Raw genomic sequence first — 20,052 nt, forward strand, 5'->3', positions numbered from 1 at the left:
CCATTTTCTAGCTGGCCAAACGCGCCAAGCTCCCCGTCTGCTTTCGAAAGCTCAGCAGCCCGTTCTGCTGGTACTTCTCACGGCCACTGCCTGCACCTTTTCTGGCATGAATTCCCATCCCACACCTGAGTGTCCAAGGTTGCACACTCATAAGAGGGAAGTATTTTGTATTAATCCTTCTCTGATGATGTATTGGGTAGTATTAGGTCCAATCTGGTTTCTCCAACTTCCAGTCTCAAAGTCACGAAGATTTAGTCTGATATCCCGGTTCTTGTCTCAACTGCTGATGCTTCCCAGCCTTGAGTCACCGAGTATTTTTTGAATGCTTCTACTTTTGTTGTTGAAGTCGTTAATGAAAACACAAAGGTCAGTTCCAAGAATATTTAAGGACTTGCACTGGTAACCTGCCATCAATACAGTAGTTCTCCTTTCAACGAAGCTCATTTTAATACCTTATTTAGTCACTTCACAGTTACTGTTTTAATTCTCTACATCTTCTCTAGTATAACCAATAATTTCCCATTTAGCATCATATCATATGCACAAATGAAGTCCAGATAGATTTGGTCTATTGCATTTTCCTTTTCAAAAAAACCCCATTTATTTTGTTAAAGAAAGATATCAGGTTAGTTTGGTATGATCTTCCTTTATAAATCCAACACATACTCAGAAATATTGCTTTACTTTTCTAAATATTTATAGTACAAATACCACCAAGAAAAGCCATGAGGGGAGTGCCGGTTTGTTTCACAATGTAAGTGTGTAGTGATATTTAACACACTATTCATTTATTTCCATTTATTATTAGTGGGAGACAAAATTTTTTAAAAGTTTATATGCATAAAAGCATGATGCAAAATACGAATTATATAGTCATTTTATTGAATCTTTACTGCTAATGCACACAAATTTCACAAAGTGTAATGACACTACCGAGCACTTAAGTTGTTAGGCTGTCATATTACGGAAAAGTTATTTGTGCTATATAATCACTGTTTTCTTTTTCCTATTGTTTATTTCTGAGCTTGCTTCATAAACATTTGTAAATGCTGATATACTTGCTGTGGCAAATATCTGGTTTAAGACCATAAACCTGAATGACTTTAGGTCCTTCGGTGCCCATGTCATCAAAATCTTCCTAGCATCTCCCAGCCGGTGATACCCTTTCTGTCACCTGATGCTGCAGTTCTTGGGTCTATGCTCTCTAGTTACAAAATCTGTAATTTTAAAACTTATCATAAAGATAGGGATTAGGGGAATGCCCGATTCCTGCATCTTCCCCACCAAGTGTTTGTGTGGTGCCTTTAAGCTGACCATGTATCTGCCTCTCGTTTTACTCTTTTACAAAAATGATATAGTAATTATAGCAAGAGGATAACTCATGAGACCTGGCCAGGAGTTTCACTAAGGGATAAAACAGGCTGGCTGACAAAAGTCTTTAGCTCAATAAAGTAGGTGAAGTGAATTCTTTATCCTTAGTGAGCAGACTTTATTGACTCCATCTCAGAGCATCGCAAAGAATAGGAAGGAGGCGAGGGCTTGGTTTTGTCACTCGCAAATCTTTGGTGCTGGTTGAAAAACTGACCATTTATATAGGTGATAATGCATGTTGCTTCTTCCTTAAAGGACTAGCAGTAGTTTCACATCTGCTGTAGGCCAAAAAAATCTGAAAAAATGTTGAATTCTGAGTTCAAATGAAACTCAGTAAAACTTGAAGTCATGAGTCATTATATATTCTTAATTTACAGTGTCTCCTGGAATGTAGGCATAGTCATACGCCTCTGCATGTTAAGATATATTTCTTCAGGAGGATGAGACACTCAGCAATTAAGCATTCCCATTACTCGAAATTAATTAATTAACTAATTAATTCCTTTAAATTAATATTTTCACACATATGTGATAGTTTAGCTGTTAGACTGGCACTTTCATTATCCAAAGTCAGAGAGACCTACTTCTACCTCCCCTTTTGCCATCTCAGCTTTGATTCAGTCCTTCAAGATGCTGCTGAGGACTCTGGATGTGAGTCTGTAAAGCACTTAAGAAAATGATTAGTTTAAAACATCAGAGAACACAGTTAAGCCCATGGATCTGTTCACACGTATTTTAAGAGAGTTGCAGCTAGGATTTTGGTCAGTGTAGTCTGTATTTTGAATGGTCAAGCTTGTCACTTTTCGTATTCCTTGGGAAAAGAATTATTAAATCTCAGTTTATGGGTGGTTATCGTTATACTACAACTCATCTCCTTTTCTAAGAACTTCCTGAAATTTGAAAGTCCTCAAATGTATTAAAAAAAAAATTTGCACGGTCCAGACTACTTGTAGGTTTTTTTCTGGCAGAACAAGTCTGATGGAAGAGAAGGTACAAATGTAAAGTTATTTGAATCTCTTAATGCCTTATCCACTCCCACTGCTGCTCTTCATGCTGTATGGGCCCCTTCCATCCAAATGAATTAGATACGATAATTTTGGGTGTTATAATAAACAGATAGGCATCATAATAATGTATTTCAGTTAGGAAGAGGTACTTGGAAGAAATTGGTTTTGCAATACACATGATGTGAGACAATCAATAGTGCTTTAGTCTGACAAGCACTGTCAATATCCATTGTCACAGTTCAGAAAGTCATTAATGGATAGTTCTTCAAAAACCAATGCTTTCAACACGTTAGAAGTGTTCAGATATACTGTACCTGGCAGGAATTAATCATAGGTAAACCCTTGGGATTATGTAGAAATGTTTTGTAAATTAAGAGTGAAATAAAAGTCATTGGAAGGAATGTGAGATCATATTATATGGAGTTACAAAATCTTGCCAATAAAATATGAAGCTGTTTAGAACATATTAAAACATTTTACTTCCTGAATCATTCAAGCTCTGCCCAGAACATCACACCCAGGAAAAACAGTCTGCTAGAAATATATTGTCTAGGTACATGACTAAATTCACAGAAAGTAACCACATAAAAATTTTGATCATCGCCCTGAAAAGGTTAGAGCCTTACCTGGTTCTTTTAGTTGTGGCCATGCCAAAACCCTGGAGAAAGGCTTTTGCAACTTCACCTTGCAAATGTGTTAGCCGCTGCTTAATCCTGCTTAAATTATAGTATGTTTACTCTCATTGCATCATACATACAATTTAGTGCATTAAATTATAGCAAGTAATTCTTCATCTGTACATCTCAAACTTCCATTGACTCTGATGGTACTATTTCTGCAGAACTGTGTGATTGGAGGTAATGCATTAATTTTTTCCTTCGACCTGTCTTCTTGGGTGAAAACTCTTGTACAGACTTTATTGTGTGGTTTTACATGATATTCCTGTTATTTATATGGTTTTAGGAATATTAAGGCTAGAGTTGTGGCACTGAATAAATATTCAGCGGATTTATATAGGCCCCAAAACAGACAGGTCAGTTTTTTCTTGGCGCAATTTTTTTTTCCGAGAATTTAGCCTACAGTTATCCTTCCTAATTCAGCTGATATTATAACAGTGCTATCCAACATTAAGGGCCAAAGATGTGTTCTTTCTTTTATGCTTAATGATGTGTTTATACTGTTTTCTTTTTGTATCCAATCTGTATTACACTTCTCTAGTGTAATGAAAAGCTGTTGTAATTTAATATATCTTAATTCTAGAGCAAATTGTCTGAGGAAAAGATCCTGCCATTTTTTTCATTTGTCCCTTCATACCTTTCCCAACTGTGGGATAAATAGGGACTAAATAAAGTGACCAAAGTAATCAGAAATGCTCTTCTAGATCTGAGGGTCCAACCTGATTTCCAGCCAAGTGTGAAAGTCGGCCAGTATTCAGGTTATGTTTTTGCTGCTGGATTGAAATGACTTTGCACCCACTTGTGCTGGCAGAAAAAATTTAGCATAATATCGGACTCTGTTGGGCTCCCCTCTACATGTACTGTAAAAGGCCCTGACCCAACAAGAGCAAGCATGTGTTTCCTTTTTCTGTCTCAGAAGTTCTAAGTGCGATATGAGAAGAACTTAACTGAGGAGTCTGTGCAAAGGGAGGGGAATTATCCTTCTGTTTTGTGTCGGTTCTGAAGCATTTATGTGGATATGTCAGTGTGAGTAGCTTCAGAGATTGAAGATATGAGTTTATTCAGTACAATGAATCAATTGGCACACCTATGCAGTTTATACCAGGGAGCGTAAGTAGAACAAGCAGTAGATTCTATTTCCTATTATTTTGTACTTAGGTCCTTAAATGTCCTATTTTATTTCTGTATGGAACTGCTTTCCGCTTTTTTATGTTGCTTGATGTTTGCCAGCTCTCTTTCATGGAGGATTCTTCTGACCAAATCCAGAACTTGAAATTTAAAAAGGAAGGTACTCCAAAAAATATTTATTGTGGTTTTTGAGTTTTATAAATACCTTTTTTTTTTTTTTTTTCTCTTGGAAGTAACATTTGGTCCTCTTTGTATTTCCAAATATAATATCAAAGTCATTTTAATTTGGGGATATCGCGAGAAGAATGGTTTGGCAAGAGAAGGAATATTTCTAAATGAAATCCCAACAAGAATATTTCTGGCTAAGCTTGGTTTTGGAACGTGCTATCTAAACCCTTGAATTTCTGGGAGGCTTGGAGTTTCCCTCTGGTGACTCACACACATTTAATAGAATAAAATAAGAAATTCATCAGAATTAGCTTTGCTGCTGTTTTTAACTATCTGTTATACAACTCAACATAGAACATACATAAGTATCCATGACAATAATTATTCCTACCTCTAGATGTAGTTTTAACACCATAATTGCTGTTTCAGGTATAAAACTTCCAGCTGGGTTAATGCATCTTTCTAAACAGAGGGATCTTTACCCTGCTGTCAAGTCATAGCTCCCCTACCCTACCATTCACAGTATGACCACATTCGTTTCAGTTAGAATATCCTAACAAATCTGGTGTATACTCAGAGCTAAGCATGTAGTTCAAGTGGGCATAAAACGCTTCGGAGTCCTGCAGAATGGGAAATGTGGCAGGCATCTTAAGTGACTTAAGAGATGTTTTCACTCCTGCATCATTTGCACTGGGGAAGCTTCACTGTAAGTCAGGAAAAAACAAACCTAAACATGAATCGCTATGGACAGAATGACCCTAAGCAACAAGAGATTCCCCAAACTAAATACAATTCACTTCACTGTTTCAAAGTACCATTAAGGCGCAGAATTAGAAACATCCATTTGTTGTTCTTTTTATAGCACAGCCAAGTGACTTGGAATTTTAGCCTGTCCCTGCCAAGGGTTGCTCAATTTCGAACAAAAAGTCCTCCACTATAAAGTTAAAAAAGCACCAACCATCAATTGAATGCTAATCTTTATGTTCTATGATACATCACTCCAAGAATGCTACCATTAAAAAATGTGAATTCTATTTTTCATAAGTGATGGATTATTGTACCAAGCTGTGTATTTTCCAGTAAAGTGTCCTTTTATTTGTCCTGTGTGATTACTAGTTTGTGGAAGTATGTGTGGGGTCATTTTAGTGCTGTGGGAAAATGGAGCACTCTTCTGTTAAAATCAGTAGTGAAATCAGAAGCAAACTATGCTCTGATCATCACAGGCATGTGTTTAAATATTGCTTTCCTTAATTGGCTATGTTCTATTTACTTAAAATGAACAATTTGGCAAGTTTTTCTCCCTTGACAACAGCAAAGCGTAAACCATTTTATAAGTTTGGCTGTTAAAATCAGATTTGTAATGTAAACCACAATATTCCAGGGTTGTTACTGTTGCTTAACCAGTTATTTTAGCTTGCCATTGTTTTTATAATTGTGCACCTTTAAACATTTTGGTTCTGTTTATCACTTATGCAAAACTTCTTGCTACAAAATAGCCTGATAATATTGATCATAATTTTATTTTTGTTTTCTCTGTTCCCTTGGATCCTCTATGTGAAGATCACTGCATTATAGGGGAGATTCAGTCTGGATGGGGACGTTAGGGAGCATCTCTGTAACAGCAGCTAAATTATCCGGGGTACTATTTAGAAATTCTGTCGAAGGAACAATGGAGCAACTCCTGCGAGCTCAGCTTGTGGGGAATACTGTGTTTTGGTGGATTGATTAATTGATTGATTTTCAAGAAAAGATGGAAAGCTCTTCTTTCTTCAGAAATAGAAGCCAGCCCTCTCTCAGCTGGAGGTCCTGGCCAGGGAAGGCTGTGCGGCTCTGGCAGCCCCGTTAGCCTGCTCAGCATTTGGGGGAATGGGCAGGGTGAGAGAACCCAGGACATGGGACAAGGGTTATTCAAGGGTGGTGAGGCTCAGGTGATTTGTTAGAAAACTTTAAAAATCTACTTGTTCAGGGAAAGCTTTGGAGAAGGTCTTCCCATGGCATCTCTGCGGCTTCTGGAGCATGCTGAGTTTCTCCTTCCTACTAATACTGCCTATTTTGATAGCTATGATGATGCCCTGTAAGCACCTCAGCAGAGAAAAAGTTAAATTTATGCCTTTGAAACTTTCTCCAGGGGATTTTCTGCAGCTGCGTTCTATGTCTTTTTGACACAGAGCAGGAATAAATTGGGCTCAAAATGTTTCTCAGTTTGGTAAATGCCTAAATATAATAAAATATAATCATTAGGACAGGAATACTTTTCTTTCCATAAATTAATGCATCTTGCACACATTTCATGGCATATAGCCATGTTTTCTACAACTGTATTAAATATATGTATAACGCTTAATCCATCTTGGCAAGAGAATTCGGTCCTTCACTAGTGGTGTAACCATCCATCCTTTCTCATAACAAGTAGTATATAGCTAATAGTGCATAGTACACGTTAAGTCCAGAGTTTGAGTTGAAAAATCATCTGTGTGAAACTTGTGGGATTCGTGAACATTTCATGAGTAAACCGGTCGCCATCCCAATACTTATGGGCAATAAATAATACAACTCTGTGAATAACCAGCAGAGTGAACTCTTCATGTTTATTCATAAAAGTATTAATCAGATGGTTTGTACTATCCAACCAGCTACACTGCTGACCTACTATGTGATTTTATTAGGGTGGCTATGGCCATTATTTTCTAAGGATATTTGAGTAAACTACTATTAGTTTAAAAATATAATTTCACTGAAGCCTTTTCTTTTGATTTCCTTTAGTTTTCAGACTGAACTACAGTGCCTCTGACACAAATGACAGAAACCGAGTTAAAAGCAGACTAAAGAAGTTCATCTCCCGACGACCCTCCTTGAAAACATTGCAAGAAAAGGGACTTATTAAAGGTGTGTTCAGTCTTATACACTTTTTTGGAGTAAAAAGTAAAAATTCACAAATTATTTTCTCATTCTCAGTTAAATGAATAAGTGCATTGGACAAATACTTCTTAGATATGTTTTTTTTTTGCTGTATCTCATAAAACTTGTGCTGCTGAACTGTAAAGAAAAAATCAACGTATAGTTACATCTATCTCTGTGTTATCTGAGTACTGCTTCAATTTTTCTGCTTTGGTGTGCACGTGGTAGAAACCCCTCCATTTAACACAGGCACTCACCACGCACATTGCAAATCAACATACTGCACAACTCCATTTCTTTTTAAGAAAAGAATGTTGATATGGTTTTGTATTTTAGAATCCGAAATAAGAACTTCAGATGCTGTGCTGACTAATTTGTTTTCTAGGGTAGGCTGTAATACTTTCTGCTGTCTTCTCTCATGATTTTTCTAACTCGCCAACAAAATACATTTTTAACAATTTAAAATACGTGCCAGTGAATAATAAATGCTTTGAATCCGTGATTTTTTCCTACTCCAATTTCTTGCTAAGTTGCCCAGCCATCACTTTCACATATCCTTAAAAAATTGTTTCTTTGATAAAACGTGTTTGTTAGTTTATCCAAGGAGTAAGCGTTTTGCTAAGAAGCTGGTAGTTAACTTGAAGGCAGTAGCTTCTGACCACTAATAACCGAGCAAAGCCATGTTTTCAAATATTGTCTGGAATAATGCTTTAAAAATTTACGCACTCCCAAATTATTATGTGTGAAACCCACAACTGCACATGCAAATTGACTAGAAAGAGGCATTTTGCCAGCAGCCCCTGTCAATCTGCGGAGTGTGAGTTTTCCAGTGGTGTGTCAAAAATGGCAAGGGGTGCTGCTAGTGCGCATTAAACTTGTCTGTCCTGAGCCAAGAGATTGACCCCAGCCAGCAAAAGCTCGAGCAGCCACAAGAGTTAAACACCAGCTGGGCCCATGTCTGAAGCGAAGGAAGAAGATTTTATGAATTAAGTTCTTATGGTTTAGATACGTGCAGAAATGTTCAGTTCAGTGTTGCTTACTGTAAGGAAGTCTTCATTCTATGAAATCATTTTGTGCCTTAGTGATGGGCTTCTGCTTCTAACTGCCACAGAAACCTTTTAAAAAATGTCATTTATACATAAATATATGTGTGCGAGGTGTGCACACTCACACAGCAACCCTTCAGGATCTCTCCTTACACATTCGTAGTATCTGATTTCAATACATTGGAGGGTTTTGCCTCTTTGAAGCACTCTGTGGGTTGAGGGTGGGATATGAATGCATCTTGTTATTTTGTTTCAGTTATTACAGTAATAGAGGAGTAATTTATAGTCTTTTAATTTCTGGATTTAAGGGGGTTTTTTTTAGTTTAATAAAGTGTGCCTGATGAATCTCCTGTGGTGTTACATAGGGATCAGATGTGATCCCTGCTAACAAATCCAGATTCATTAGCATAACTCAAATCCATCCTCTAACATATCTCTCTAGGAAAGCCAGATGAATTGGGGTTTGGCTACAGTTGCATTAAGCTCTTGATTCATAAACATAGCTTGGTTCTACCTGGGATAGTCTTCCATGGGTAACAAAGACGCACGATTTGCGACACAGTAATTCAGAATGGGTACCCGGCACAGTTTTATTACCAAACTAGTGTTACCATGAAGAAAACATGTTAGTTATCTACCATGAAGTTTCATTAGGATTAGGTTTTGGCCATGCAAATGAGGCAGGATTCGTTAGCACGGCTTAATTCCAATCTACGGTAAGTCTATGTGAAATGCTCATTTGATAAGGTTCCTTCATTGTCTTCACCAGAGTTTATCCCTTAATCTGTTAAAATGTTATGAAAATGCAGTTGCAGTGCTTATAGAGAAACCACTTTTAAATGTTAATTTTTAGGCTCACATTAGAATATTTTTAAATCGCAAAATGCAATCATCCAGATTAAAAATGAAAAGCTTGCCAAATTTTGTATTATAAGATGCATCTATTTATTTTTCTAAAGGTGACTTAAATGGTTGCAGAAACCTCTCAAAACTATTTATTTGCTCGTTTCTTAAGGGAAAAAATGTTAACCAATTTTTACAAGAAAAAATTCCTCCAGCTCTGAGAACATGCATACTAACTTTTATCCCATAGGGAAATACTTCTGTCAGAATTGTAAATCCCTTAAAATAGGGGCTCATAATAAAAGTGTGTCTAAAGCCTTGCAGGACATCTCGGTACCGAATTTTTGACAAAGAGCTGTTCTGTGTGCTAGTGAAGAATTGATATAAATATCTATGAAGCGTGTGGTGTTAATTACTCCAATGCAGTGGCACTGTAGGTGCTGTGAAAACCTTCACTTTTCATCAAGTGCTATTCATATTTGCCAGGGGCACTATAAAGCTCTCAAATCTATATTGATTTTTTACATTGTATGTCACATTGGAACCAAGACTCCAATAAATTTAACACGTAAATTATAGTCATGAGTAAATACATTTTAAGGTGGTAAGTTCACTTAAACACAGTTCTGTGCTGTTAGTCGCTGATGTGTACACACTTGGCCAGAAGACTCAACACATTTCTCTGCATTAACCAAATTTGGGAATACAGGCTTCAAAATTAAATAACAGTTTGATCTCCTGGGGTACTTTGTTCTGCCAACACTGTTATCAGGAAATCTAGAAATTATGTGATTGTCATTTAACTCTTAACAAAACTTTGTTTATGTAGAATGTAGCAACTATCCTCACTAACAAATGAGCAGAATAACAAGTAGGAGGATAATAATCAGACAGGGAAATGTAGCAGACCAACGTGTAAATGTTAGTTGCGTGTCGATCTGAAAATGAAGACGCGACGACGCTTTACATGACAAAAAGTTATTTTTGTCATCGCTGTCCCATTTGCTTTCTAGTCCTTTGGATAAAAGAAGCCAGAATGGGAACAGCACATTGGCTCCATTCATCGCGATGGGCTGGTGACTGGGGCTTTTCATGCTCCAGTGAGAGCTCTAATGAAGATCGTCAGTCCTCGTTCCATCTCACATATGCTTACACAAAATATCTTTGGTCTAGAAGCATTTCGAACTGGTTTTGAGATGATGTCTAATACGGTATTTTTGCGTAATGTGTATGTGTCTATATGCACACTTATGTACATATATATATATATATCCACACATACACGCAAACCTAGAAATTGTAAATAAGAGGCATGTTCCATGTCTGCCATTTTAACGGTGTTATTTCGAGAATAACTGTGTTCAAATTTATACGCTAGGGCAAGGGTCCTCAGTTCCTCGGGATTGAAATATTCTCAGAATTTACAGAATCTGCACTAATATGCTAGAAAAATAATATATAAATCTTCTCTTTTAAAACTACTTTATAGTCTATAATTGAACTTTGATCTTTATGTTTGAGCTTTGTCATGATTTAATATTACCCAAAATGAATTGCCAACCTTCAACTTGATATTGGCCTGCTAACTTCCTGATTTCTGAGCCTTTCTAGTCCACACACAGAAAAAAAATGCTTCTGTGAAACTGTGATTTTAAAGCTATGGTGGTTGTGTTAGTAATAGACTATCACAAAATACACAAAATGCAGTAAATGGTAAAAAAGCATGAGTAACAATTTAACATAAATGACACTGTGGGAAATGAGGAAAATGCAGCTATGCAGCTGGCAATAAATTAATCTAGGTTCTTTTGGGGTGGGGTTTTTCTCTCAAAAGCTAGACACCGAAGGAACTTCATTGAATTTATTTTGTAAGTTAAGTTAAGGCAAAAACCAAAACAGCATAAAAATTGGAATGGTTACAACTGTTTCAAGATGAAAATAAAAGCCACTCAATTGCTAGTGAAAGGAACTAGCTGTGATTTGGCTTGATAGCCTATAGAACAGGGCTCAGCATATGTTGGTGGTTGTGCAGATAGCAGCACAGAGATCACCAACCATTTTATTTCCAGACAAGGGAAAATGTCTTTATTGTCTCATATGTCTCAATGGACCTAGGAGTCATTCAGTGTAAGGAGTGTAATGCTCATGAGAAGTCTGGAAGAGTAGATTAAGATCTACCTTTGGCGAGTTCTGTAATTCTTCTGGGTTATGCAGGAATTAAGCAAGTGATCTGGTGCCCATAATAACTTAGGGAAAGTTAGGAAAAGTTTCCTTTGACTTGCAGGGACAGTGGGTCACAAGGGTATTTCTTTCTTTCTTTGACCACTACATGGACGTTTGGAAGTACGTTTCCCAAATCCTGTGGATGGCCAAACACTGGATGAAGTGATGTTTTCACTTGACATGATGGTCAGAAATAATTCAGCTAATTTTAAAATATCTCATTTTTGGAGACCTGTTTTGAGGAGTACAGCAGACTCACTCTCTTTGAATTCAAATGAGCTATTGTCCCCAGTAAAACACCATAATTTCTTAAAAGAGACCAGTGTCTGTAGTACTCTCTATTTTCCCTTTTTCTGAGAATGTGAAACAAATCTGGCAGCTCATATGCCACTTAATAGTAACTGTTCGCAAATGTAATTTTTTTTTTTTAAATTGATGACCACCACAGATCAACGATATATAGTAAATCTCCAAGTTAAAAGGACTGGCAAGATTCCCAGCTAGCATAAATCAGAGGAGCTCCATTGACAACCTCGCTGACTTCAGTCAGCTGAGGACCTGGCCCACTTACTGTAAAAGCGTCGTGACATTATTTGGAGCCCCAGTCTGGGATCAGCACCATTTTAATGTCTGACTTAATATGTCTGACTCTACAGACTGAGCAGTTAGAAGAAGTCACCTTTCAGAATGTGGCGTAACTGCATCTCTTCCCTCTCCAAAAAATTCACTGCTATGGTGCCTACTGTTCTGTCCCTCCCTCCGTACATTCCTCTCTTATTTTGCCTTTTTGTTCTCTTTCCTCCTTTTCCCTCCCAACATTCAAACAGATACACAGAAAACAAACAGATGTTGATACAAAGCTCTGGTAGTCCAGAAGTTCAAAATCCAGATGTAGCAGGGTTAACTCTGTTCCTGGAAGGCACTGAATTACTTAGATATCTAAAAAGTTGGGCATCACACCATTGTACCTTCTCCTCTCGTGTCAGAATTTGAGCTTCTCCGCGAGAAATGGGAATATTAGCCATGCCCTTCCCTGTTTTTTTAATAAAAAACACTGAAGTATGAGTTCCTTCCAAGTGTGGCCACATCTCATCCATGTACACCAAAACCAGTTAAACAATGACATTCTTAGTGAGGATGTGGCTTTAGTGATTTTTTTTTTTAATTGTTTCTTTTCCCGAAGTATTGTCTCCCATAGACTAGGTTTCTGCAGCTCAGAATTAGTGGCTTTGCTGCAGCCTGCGAGAGCTACTCAAAAAAAAGTAGCTCTGTCAGGCTCAGGGAAAACTTGCAGCTCACCAGAATGAGCAATCGTTGCGGCTGTAATCATCATTTTCTATTATACAACTTGCGAATGTCCATTCCCTCCTCTTCTGGTGTCTCATTTTATATCCATGTGCAAAGCTGTCACACACCCCACCATCTTAAATAGAAAGTTTAGTGCGCAGATATCGGGGATGTGTAATGTAAACCATACCACCAAACGTATTATGAATATATTGCTCTTCTTAAAAACGCTTGTTGGTTTTTCATACTACAGTATTGACTAACTGTCTGTGTTTGATGTATGGTTTACCAGCCTGATGTAGACTTATGGTTAGAGCTTAACTTGTTAGTTCTGCTTTTGCAGCCAATTCAGAATAACTACAGATGCCCCAAGATATTAAAATTGACTGCTCAAATGGACTCAGTGTGGGAGTTTCATTGGTTTTAAATTGATAACAGCTGAAAGAGTGAATGATTAAAGCTGTATATGGGCATAGTATGCAGCTCCTTTGTACGAGCTCTTGTGAACAGAATCCACTGTATGGGAATTGCCTTTGTTCTAATAAAAGATATTTCTGAACAATTGTTAGTTTAAATTTTTAAATGATGAAACAAGAGCATTTCAGGAGCCTATGGAGGAAATAATTCCTGAGAAACTGGAATAACTCTGAGAAGATAAAGTGGATTTCTATTCAGAGGGGAGCATTTAAAGTTAAGTAGCATTCCATAAGGTGGTAATTGTGTCTATTTCCCAGGCATTTGAGTTAAATAAGCTGGATAGGAAACATAAACTGTCATAACAGGAGGTTAGGAGTGTTGTGTACATCTTTTTTTTTTTTTCAAGTCGTAAAAAATGAAGTTTTGAAGGGCCTTATCACAAATAAATCAAACAAGGGCTTTTTTGCTTCTTTTACCCCTTTGGGAGCAGTTCTTATTTTTTGAAAAAATGTCCTGGATAGTTTCCCCTTCAACTAGTTTTAAAATACATATACACATCTATAAAAGAATATGAAAGTAATATTTTAATCTTAGTTACACGTAAATCTAGTTTACAAAAGTTAGTAATTTGCCATTCCTATAATTCCTTGTTTTCAAAATGCTGCACAAACAAATCTTAACTGAGTTTTCCTCAACTATCCCTGTGACCTCTAAGAGTGTAAATATGGCAGTGTAACTACTGCCATTCCCATGTTTATGTACAGAAACAGATCCAGCAAAAAATCAATTGACCAGAGAGAGTCACGGAGTTTGCGGTTCAGGAGTACCCAGAATTCAGAGTATTTGGATGACTCATGACATCATGTACTTATAAATACTCATGAATTTCTAGAAAGGGGAAAAAAAAAAATCCAAAGCCGTTGTGTGTCATTGTTTTACCATAGACTCTTTTGATGCCCAGCAACTGTTAATGCTGATTTGCTGCCCCTTCCATTCAAGACAAAAATCCTGAAGGCCTATTTTCTAAAGAAGAGGTGTTTTAAAGCTTTACTGCAGGATACAGAATGTGACCATATCCATATACTGAAAGGTATATAAAATGAGGTTAAACATTTTGCTGAAGGTACAGACTCTGCACCCAGAAAAGAAACAATGGACTAGGTGAGAATTGCAAAACAGTTTCCAGCCTTTTCAAAATTTCTTCCCTGGAATACCAAGTATTCTGCATTCATACTGGGGATTGAAAGAGTAACTGCAAAATAACCTGTAAGTTGCTTATAGTTTGTAATAGAGAAGAGAAGCTGCTGAACACCCATGCATTAATTTTGTTTCAGTTCTTCATGTATTGCTATCTAAACACAGCTTAGTTCTTTGCCTGTTTTGCTTCTGAAATTGTTTACAAGTGTCTTTGTCCACTAAATAAGACACATTTTTAGTTCTTTTTAACATAATTTACATTGGAGACCATTCCATATTATGCAAAGAATTTGACAGGTCTTTGCTAAAATTTTAAAAAACAATTAAGATGTCAAAAGAGGAAGTGCTAGTACATTTTAATCATAAATCTCTGTATATATAATTACCACTGAAGGCAGCTATAAATGTTTTATGAAGAAAATGTAACCAGACTGTGCTTTGTCAGAAACATAACCCCAAAACATGTAACAGACTGTTCGCTAATGCTTAACGCCACACATGCACACAACCTTCTTCAGCGTAGTTCTGTGAACCCAGTCCTCCATCCCTTCTGCAGCCGAAACTCCGACTAACTTAAATTCAGGCTTTGATGTACTCTACCAGAATGCAGATCACATGCATTGGGAGGTGCTGGAATCAACTTCCCTGCTACGTATCAAGAAATCCAAACCGTTCCATGCACCCCACCTTGCTTCCCTGCTTGTTCCCTACTCTGGGGTACTAGGAAAGAAAAGGCAATCGAGTTGCTCTTGAAATCTAAGCTTGGTAAGAAATAGTAGTGATTAACGATAGGAAAGCGAAGCTCCTTGCAAAGCGGAAAACAAACAAATGGGGTTTTGCCTGTTGGTGAGAAAAAGGCGCGCTGCTCGGAGGAAGAAGCACTCGCACTGGTTATGGTGGAAGATGGTGGGACCGGCTATGGAGGAAACATCCAGTGCCATGGGAACCGTAGAGGACAGCAGGAGCTCCTGCTGTTCTGCACGGGAACGTGCTTTTTGGGTTTGCTGTGCAGAGCCCAGGCTTGTGCTAGCACCCTTCAGCTATCTACACAAAAATTTTCAAGGCCTCTACGCCAATTTTGAAAATGTAGTACTCTGTTGAAATGCTATATGGAGACTGTCTCTTTGGAGAAATGAGCATAGTACACTCTCATTGTTTGAGCATTTAACTGGCTCCTATTGAGTAGTTTCTCTCATCTGCTTGATTCATTTTGATTCTAGCTGACAACGTCCTCATTACTGATTGCTCTTTTCAGAATTCCTCAAATATACAGAGTGGAAATGAGGTGGAGGGAGCTAATTAGTTTTCCTAAGAGTTTAACCTGCTTATATAAATATGTTTTAAGATCAATGTTCAAACTTGATCAAAACTTTAAAATCGTAAAAACTAAAAGGTAACATTATCTAGTTAAATGATTATTCATCAAAGAAACAACACAAATCAGAAGTTAAACTTGGTGTAAGATGCAATCCTCATCCAAAGACATTCAGGACCTTCTATTTTTTAAACAGGTAATTTGATGATAAAAAAGCCTCTTGTAAAGATGAGATGAAATTGTATTAAGTCCTAATGAGTTAAAGTAATGAAACCCCTGCAGCCCTACAGTACTCTATGGCAAGAGTGAATCTCTGTATGCATGGAAGAGACAGGCTACCCAACCATATGAGTTTCAGGGTTGGACCAACAGTTATCATGTAGGACTTTGGATTCAACAAGATATGGAGCTCTATCTCTAGAACAGCCTTCACTTTTTTATGGCAGGTCCCAGCAAACTCCAGAGACTTTCCAGCCTCAAAAAGGTCAAGGTGAAGGTGTAAATGGCAACTGAAACTTGAACCCAGGGGAAAGTACCCAAGTGCTACGGGCAGCAGATATTGAGAGATTTGGTTCTGTGGCAGAAGCCAATGTCCTGTAGGACTCAAAAAGGATTTGTTTCCAACTTTGTCTGTCCATCTTTGATAGCTGAGATTTTAATTAACATGCAAGCTCAGACGAGAGAAAAATCCCACTACTACTAATATGCCTTAATGTATTTTCCTCTTTTTTTTCAAACGTAGATCAAATTTTTGGCTCCCATTTGCACTTGGTTTGTGAACACGAGAAATCTACAGTCCCCCAGTTTGTAAGACTGTGTATAAAAGCTGTTGAAAAAAGAGGTGAGTACCTTAATATTTGACACTATTTTTTTCTCTATTAGTAATCAAAACATTAACCTTGTAACTCTGCTAGAATTGCCAGGGTAGGCAAGCAGTTCCACTTATAATATAGTTATGAACTGAACTATATCACATTCTGTATCTTCATTTTCTTTATATAAGACACTAATAGAACCCATTCATGCTGATTATTCCTTATAATTTGTTTGACATGTTGTTGGTTTAGTCTTTCTCTGGGTAAGCAAATGCTAAACATCAATAAAATGTCAGTAACTTTCGTTCTGAAGTCTCTGGTGAGTGTAATGCCAATGCTTTTTCCTAAGTCCTGAATTGTATTCAACCAAAATAAATGTTATATTCTAGTGTGACCATTTTTTTTTAATGCGTGCAGGTGTCTAATTTTTACAGTTATTTTAAAAAGCCATAATATTGTAAGAATATTGGAATGAGTATTCATCCTCATTAAAAAGTTTTGATTAAGAAGAAGGATTTTCATAGTATAAAAAAGAAGTACTTAACACCGTTGCCTGCCTTCCTTTCTGCAGAGTGTATCTTCTCTCATTGAAGGTCATTTTCTTTGGAAGGTACATGCGGTAGATGCAGAATCTTAAAATGTATTGTATAAAAATGTGAGGCTTCATCACCATCTGTTACAAGTTTACAACTTGTTCCAGGGATCTGGGGAAACATATATCTTGCAAAAGATAGAAAATTTATTTTCAGAATAAGGCTGGGTGAACCCATTGTCGCTGCCATATACTGGAGTCTCAGAACAAGAGAACCAATGAAAAATAAAAAGATACTTAGACCGTTAACCACAAAGGAAAAAGCTATTTTAATTCCATCATTGTTACCTGGGTTTATAGTGAAAGGTGCAATAAAACTACCCTGGAGTTTCAAACTCTGGGAAATTCATGCTTTAATTATACAGCAAAGAGAGCACTGGGATATTATTATTCCCAGAATGATTGGCAGGAAGTCAGAGACTAACAAACTGGAGATCGTTCGGTAGGGGGAGATAGTAGCATTGGTTTTTTGGAGGAAGGCTGGATAAAGAAAGAGACAAAGAAAGGGGGGAAATGTGTGAAGTGACTATTAATAGAGGAGGAATTGTGAGGAGAAATTCAGAACATGAAAAGGAAAGGCAGAGATTAGATTATAAAAATGCCACGCCATGCAGAACATGTCTAATTGACTGTTCGGTTACGATCTTAGCACAGGTTCTCCAGAAGATGCACTAGATAATTCATAGATGTTTTGTGGTATCTGACCTCTCCTCCAGAAGAAGTGAGGCCTGAAGTCTCTGCACTGCTGAGCTGTAATAGAAAAATCCAAGAAACCTTACTAGATGTTTATTAGCTGTGTGATTATCAGAGAAATTTTCACGGAAGAAAATGAAAATATGAGTGTTTCTTCCAAGGGTTTCCTTCTTTGGAGTATTGCATTATTGTTCTCGTGTTTCCTCCAAACTTGCTGTGACTTAGAGAAGTCTCCCCATTTTAGTTAGCCTAATATGTAAATAAAAGCTAATCATATGGCACGAGATAAAAATTTCATTTTATCACCGTATTTATGAGTTTATATTTGATATACAGTTTTTTCTATTATCGTTTTCTTGGATTAAGATGCTTGCATTTACTCACATTCTATTTACTCGAAGTGTTGTTTTTACTAAGTTCTGGCATAAACTATCTCAGGACAGCAGTAATTTATGTGAAGCTAAGTCCAATGTTTATGCAAGCTTCTGATGACATTTTATACCGGGGTTGGTATTAGGAAGCAGTATGTGGAGGTGCCAAGTCTCCCGGCATGGCTGAGACTCAACAGATCTGAAGCCCTCCTCTTAATGGCCAGATATGCCTCCAGCCAAGATACTCAACTGCAGAGTCATGGGAAATACTTATGTACCAATTATGGGAAAGGCACATTTAATGAAAACTGTATGTTTACTTTCATAGTCTTAGTAAGATGGCCTAGATACTCAGTACAGCTGGCATATTGGCTGTTGCAGAAAAGCTTTTTTTCCTATTTAGAAAATATATCATCTACATACTGTAACTGTACCAAAAATGTTAACTTGCGTGCTTCGTTCAAGATAAAGGATTATTAGGAAAAAAGACCTTAGGAGACTAACCCTAAATGTTGCTTACAAAACATTCATGCTTTGCTGAACGGTTGTGTTCTTATTTATCAGCTCGTGGGTTTAATTATTATTTACCTATTGATTTTCTGTTTGGTTTTCTGATTTTTAGAACATTATCACCGTGCACAGAAAGAAAGTCTAGCAGTGATCTGAATAAACCGTATTAATTAGTACATTTTCCTGTGTAGATGAGGTTACATACAATAGCCAACTGTAGTAATATTCTCCCACAGATTAAAAATGTAGAGGGTGTCATTAACTGTTGGCAAGATTTCCTGTTTAGTTACACTATTTTAAATTAATATCTACATTGAAATCAAAGGAATTAGTCTGAAATTATTTTGCTGCAACTTAGATCACATTTTGGTCATTTATCCCCTAGGCTACTGTTTGCTTACTCACCATTTCAGGACAGAGGTGCTTTATAAGGTTTGGTCTAAAAATTCTCGCACCAAAATGCATATTTCTCTCTCTGACAAGGATTTACTTGTTCAAGAGTGGATTCCGTTTTTTCAGCTTCTTCTCCTATTTGTAGTTACTGAAACAGGAATGGGAATCAGAGGGTCTTTCTACATTTACTCAGCCTTCTTGCAGAGCTGGTAGTGGATTTTAATAAAGAGAGACAATAAAAATATGCCCGTTCTTGTAAACTTGCAAGGCAATTGTCACATTTGACTTTTTTTTTTTTTTAAGCAAGCTCATGGGTTTTTTTCCTTCCTGTATTATTTATTTATTCATAATTTTTTATGAACTTCTTGTCCCGAGTATTTAGCTATACAGACCTCTGCCGCTGAAGTCAATAGTATCTACGCAAAGAGCGTTGCACCCTTGGTATCTAATGCAATATCCTAAATAGAAAAACACTCCCATGTATGTGATGTGACCTGGTGAGGATAAGAGAGTAATTCTGAACCATGCAATGATCAGATTGAAGAAATACAGTGGCTACTCAAAGATTTCTAACATTTCTTGACTTTCTACTTTCTCGGGGACTTGGAGGAAAAGTTTTTCTTGGAACAGCGTGTTCCTTGTTTTTTCCACGTAGTCTTTTACTTTGCCATCAACATGTACCTCGGATGTAGGTGGGGCTATCTGTTGACCTGATTTTTTCTATCTGCATTCCACCCTTTTTCTTGTCCCCAGAAAGTGTCTGATGGGAAGCCCCAACCTTGAGCTGAGCGGTGCGGCAAGGAAAGCCTGGGACAAGCCTTCCAGTGTACTATAACTCGCATGCTGTGCACTCCTGCCAAGGGTGGGGCCCATTGCAAGATTTTTTGGTGTTTCTAGGCCAGATATTATTTCCAGTCATTTCTTGAGTCGTCTATTTATTTTGTTATACACGACCCTTTAAAAGTCCTGGCTGGTTTGGGGTTTTGTTTTTTTTTTTTTGCATTTTTTTAAAATATGTGAAAGGCATGAGTAGAACGCATAAAAAAAAAAAAAAATATCAGTCTGCATTGCACCTAAACAAAATGCCATCCAGTACGTCTC

The 20,052-nt window shown here is 37.2% G+C and overlaps 1 protein-coding gene across 3 annotated transcripts in view; it reads left to right on the plus strand.

The window, feature by feature from the left end:
* ARHGAP15 (Rho GTPase activating protein 15) overlaps window positions 1–20,052 on the plus strand; it is a 331,196-nt gene that overhangs the window by 185,625 nt on the left and 125,519 nt on the right. For all 3 annotated transcript variants that reach the window (XM_052792286.1, XM_052792285.1, XM_052792287.1), the window contains 2 exons: window positions 7,115–7,237; window positions 16,320–16,418. In XM_052792286.1, coding sequence (XP_052648246.1) covers window positions 7,115–7,237; window positions 16,320–16,418 — 222 coding nt within the window. The remainder of the gene's footprint in view (window positions 1–7,114; window positions 7,238–16,319; window positions 16,419–20,052) is intronic.

This window comes from Harpia harpyja, chromosome 7 (assembly GCF_026419915.1).
Source record: "Harpia harpyja isolate bHarHar1 chromosome 7, bHarHar1 primary haplotype, whole genome shotgun sequence".
NCBI lineage: Eukaryota > Metazoa > Chordata > Aves > Accipitriformes > Accipitridae > Harpia > Harpia harpyja.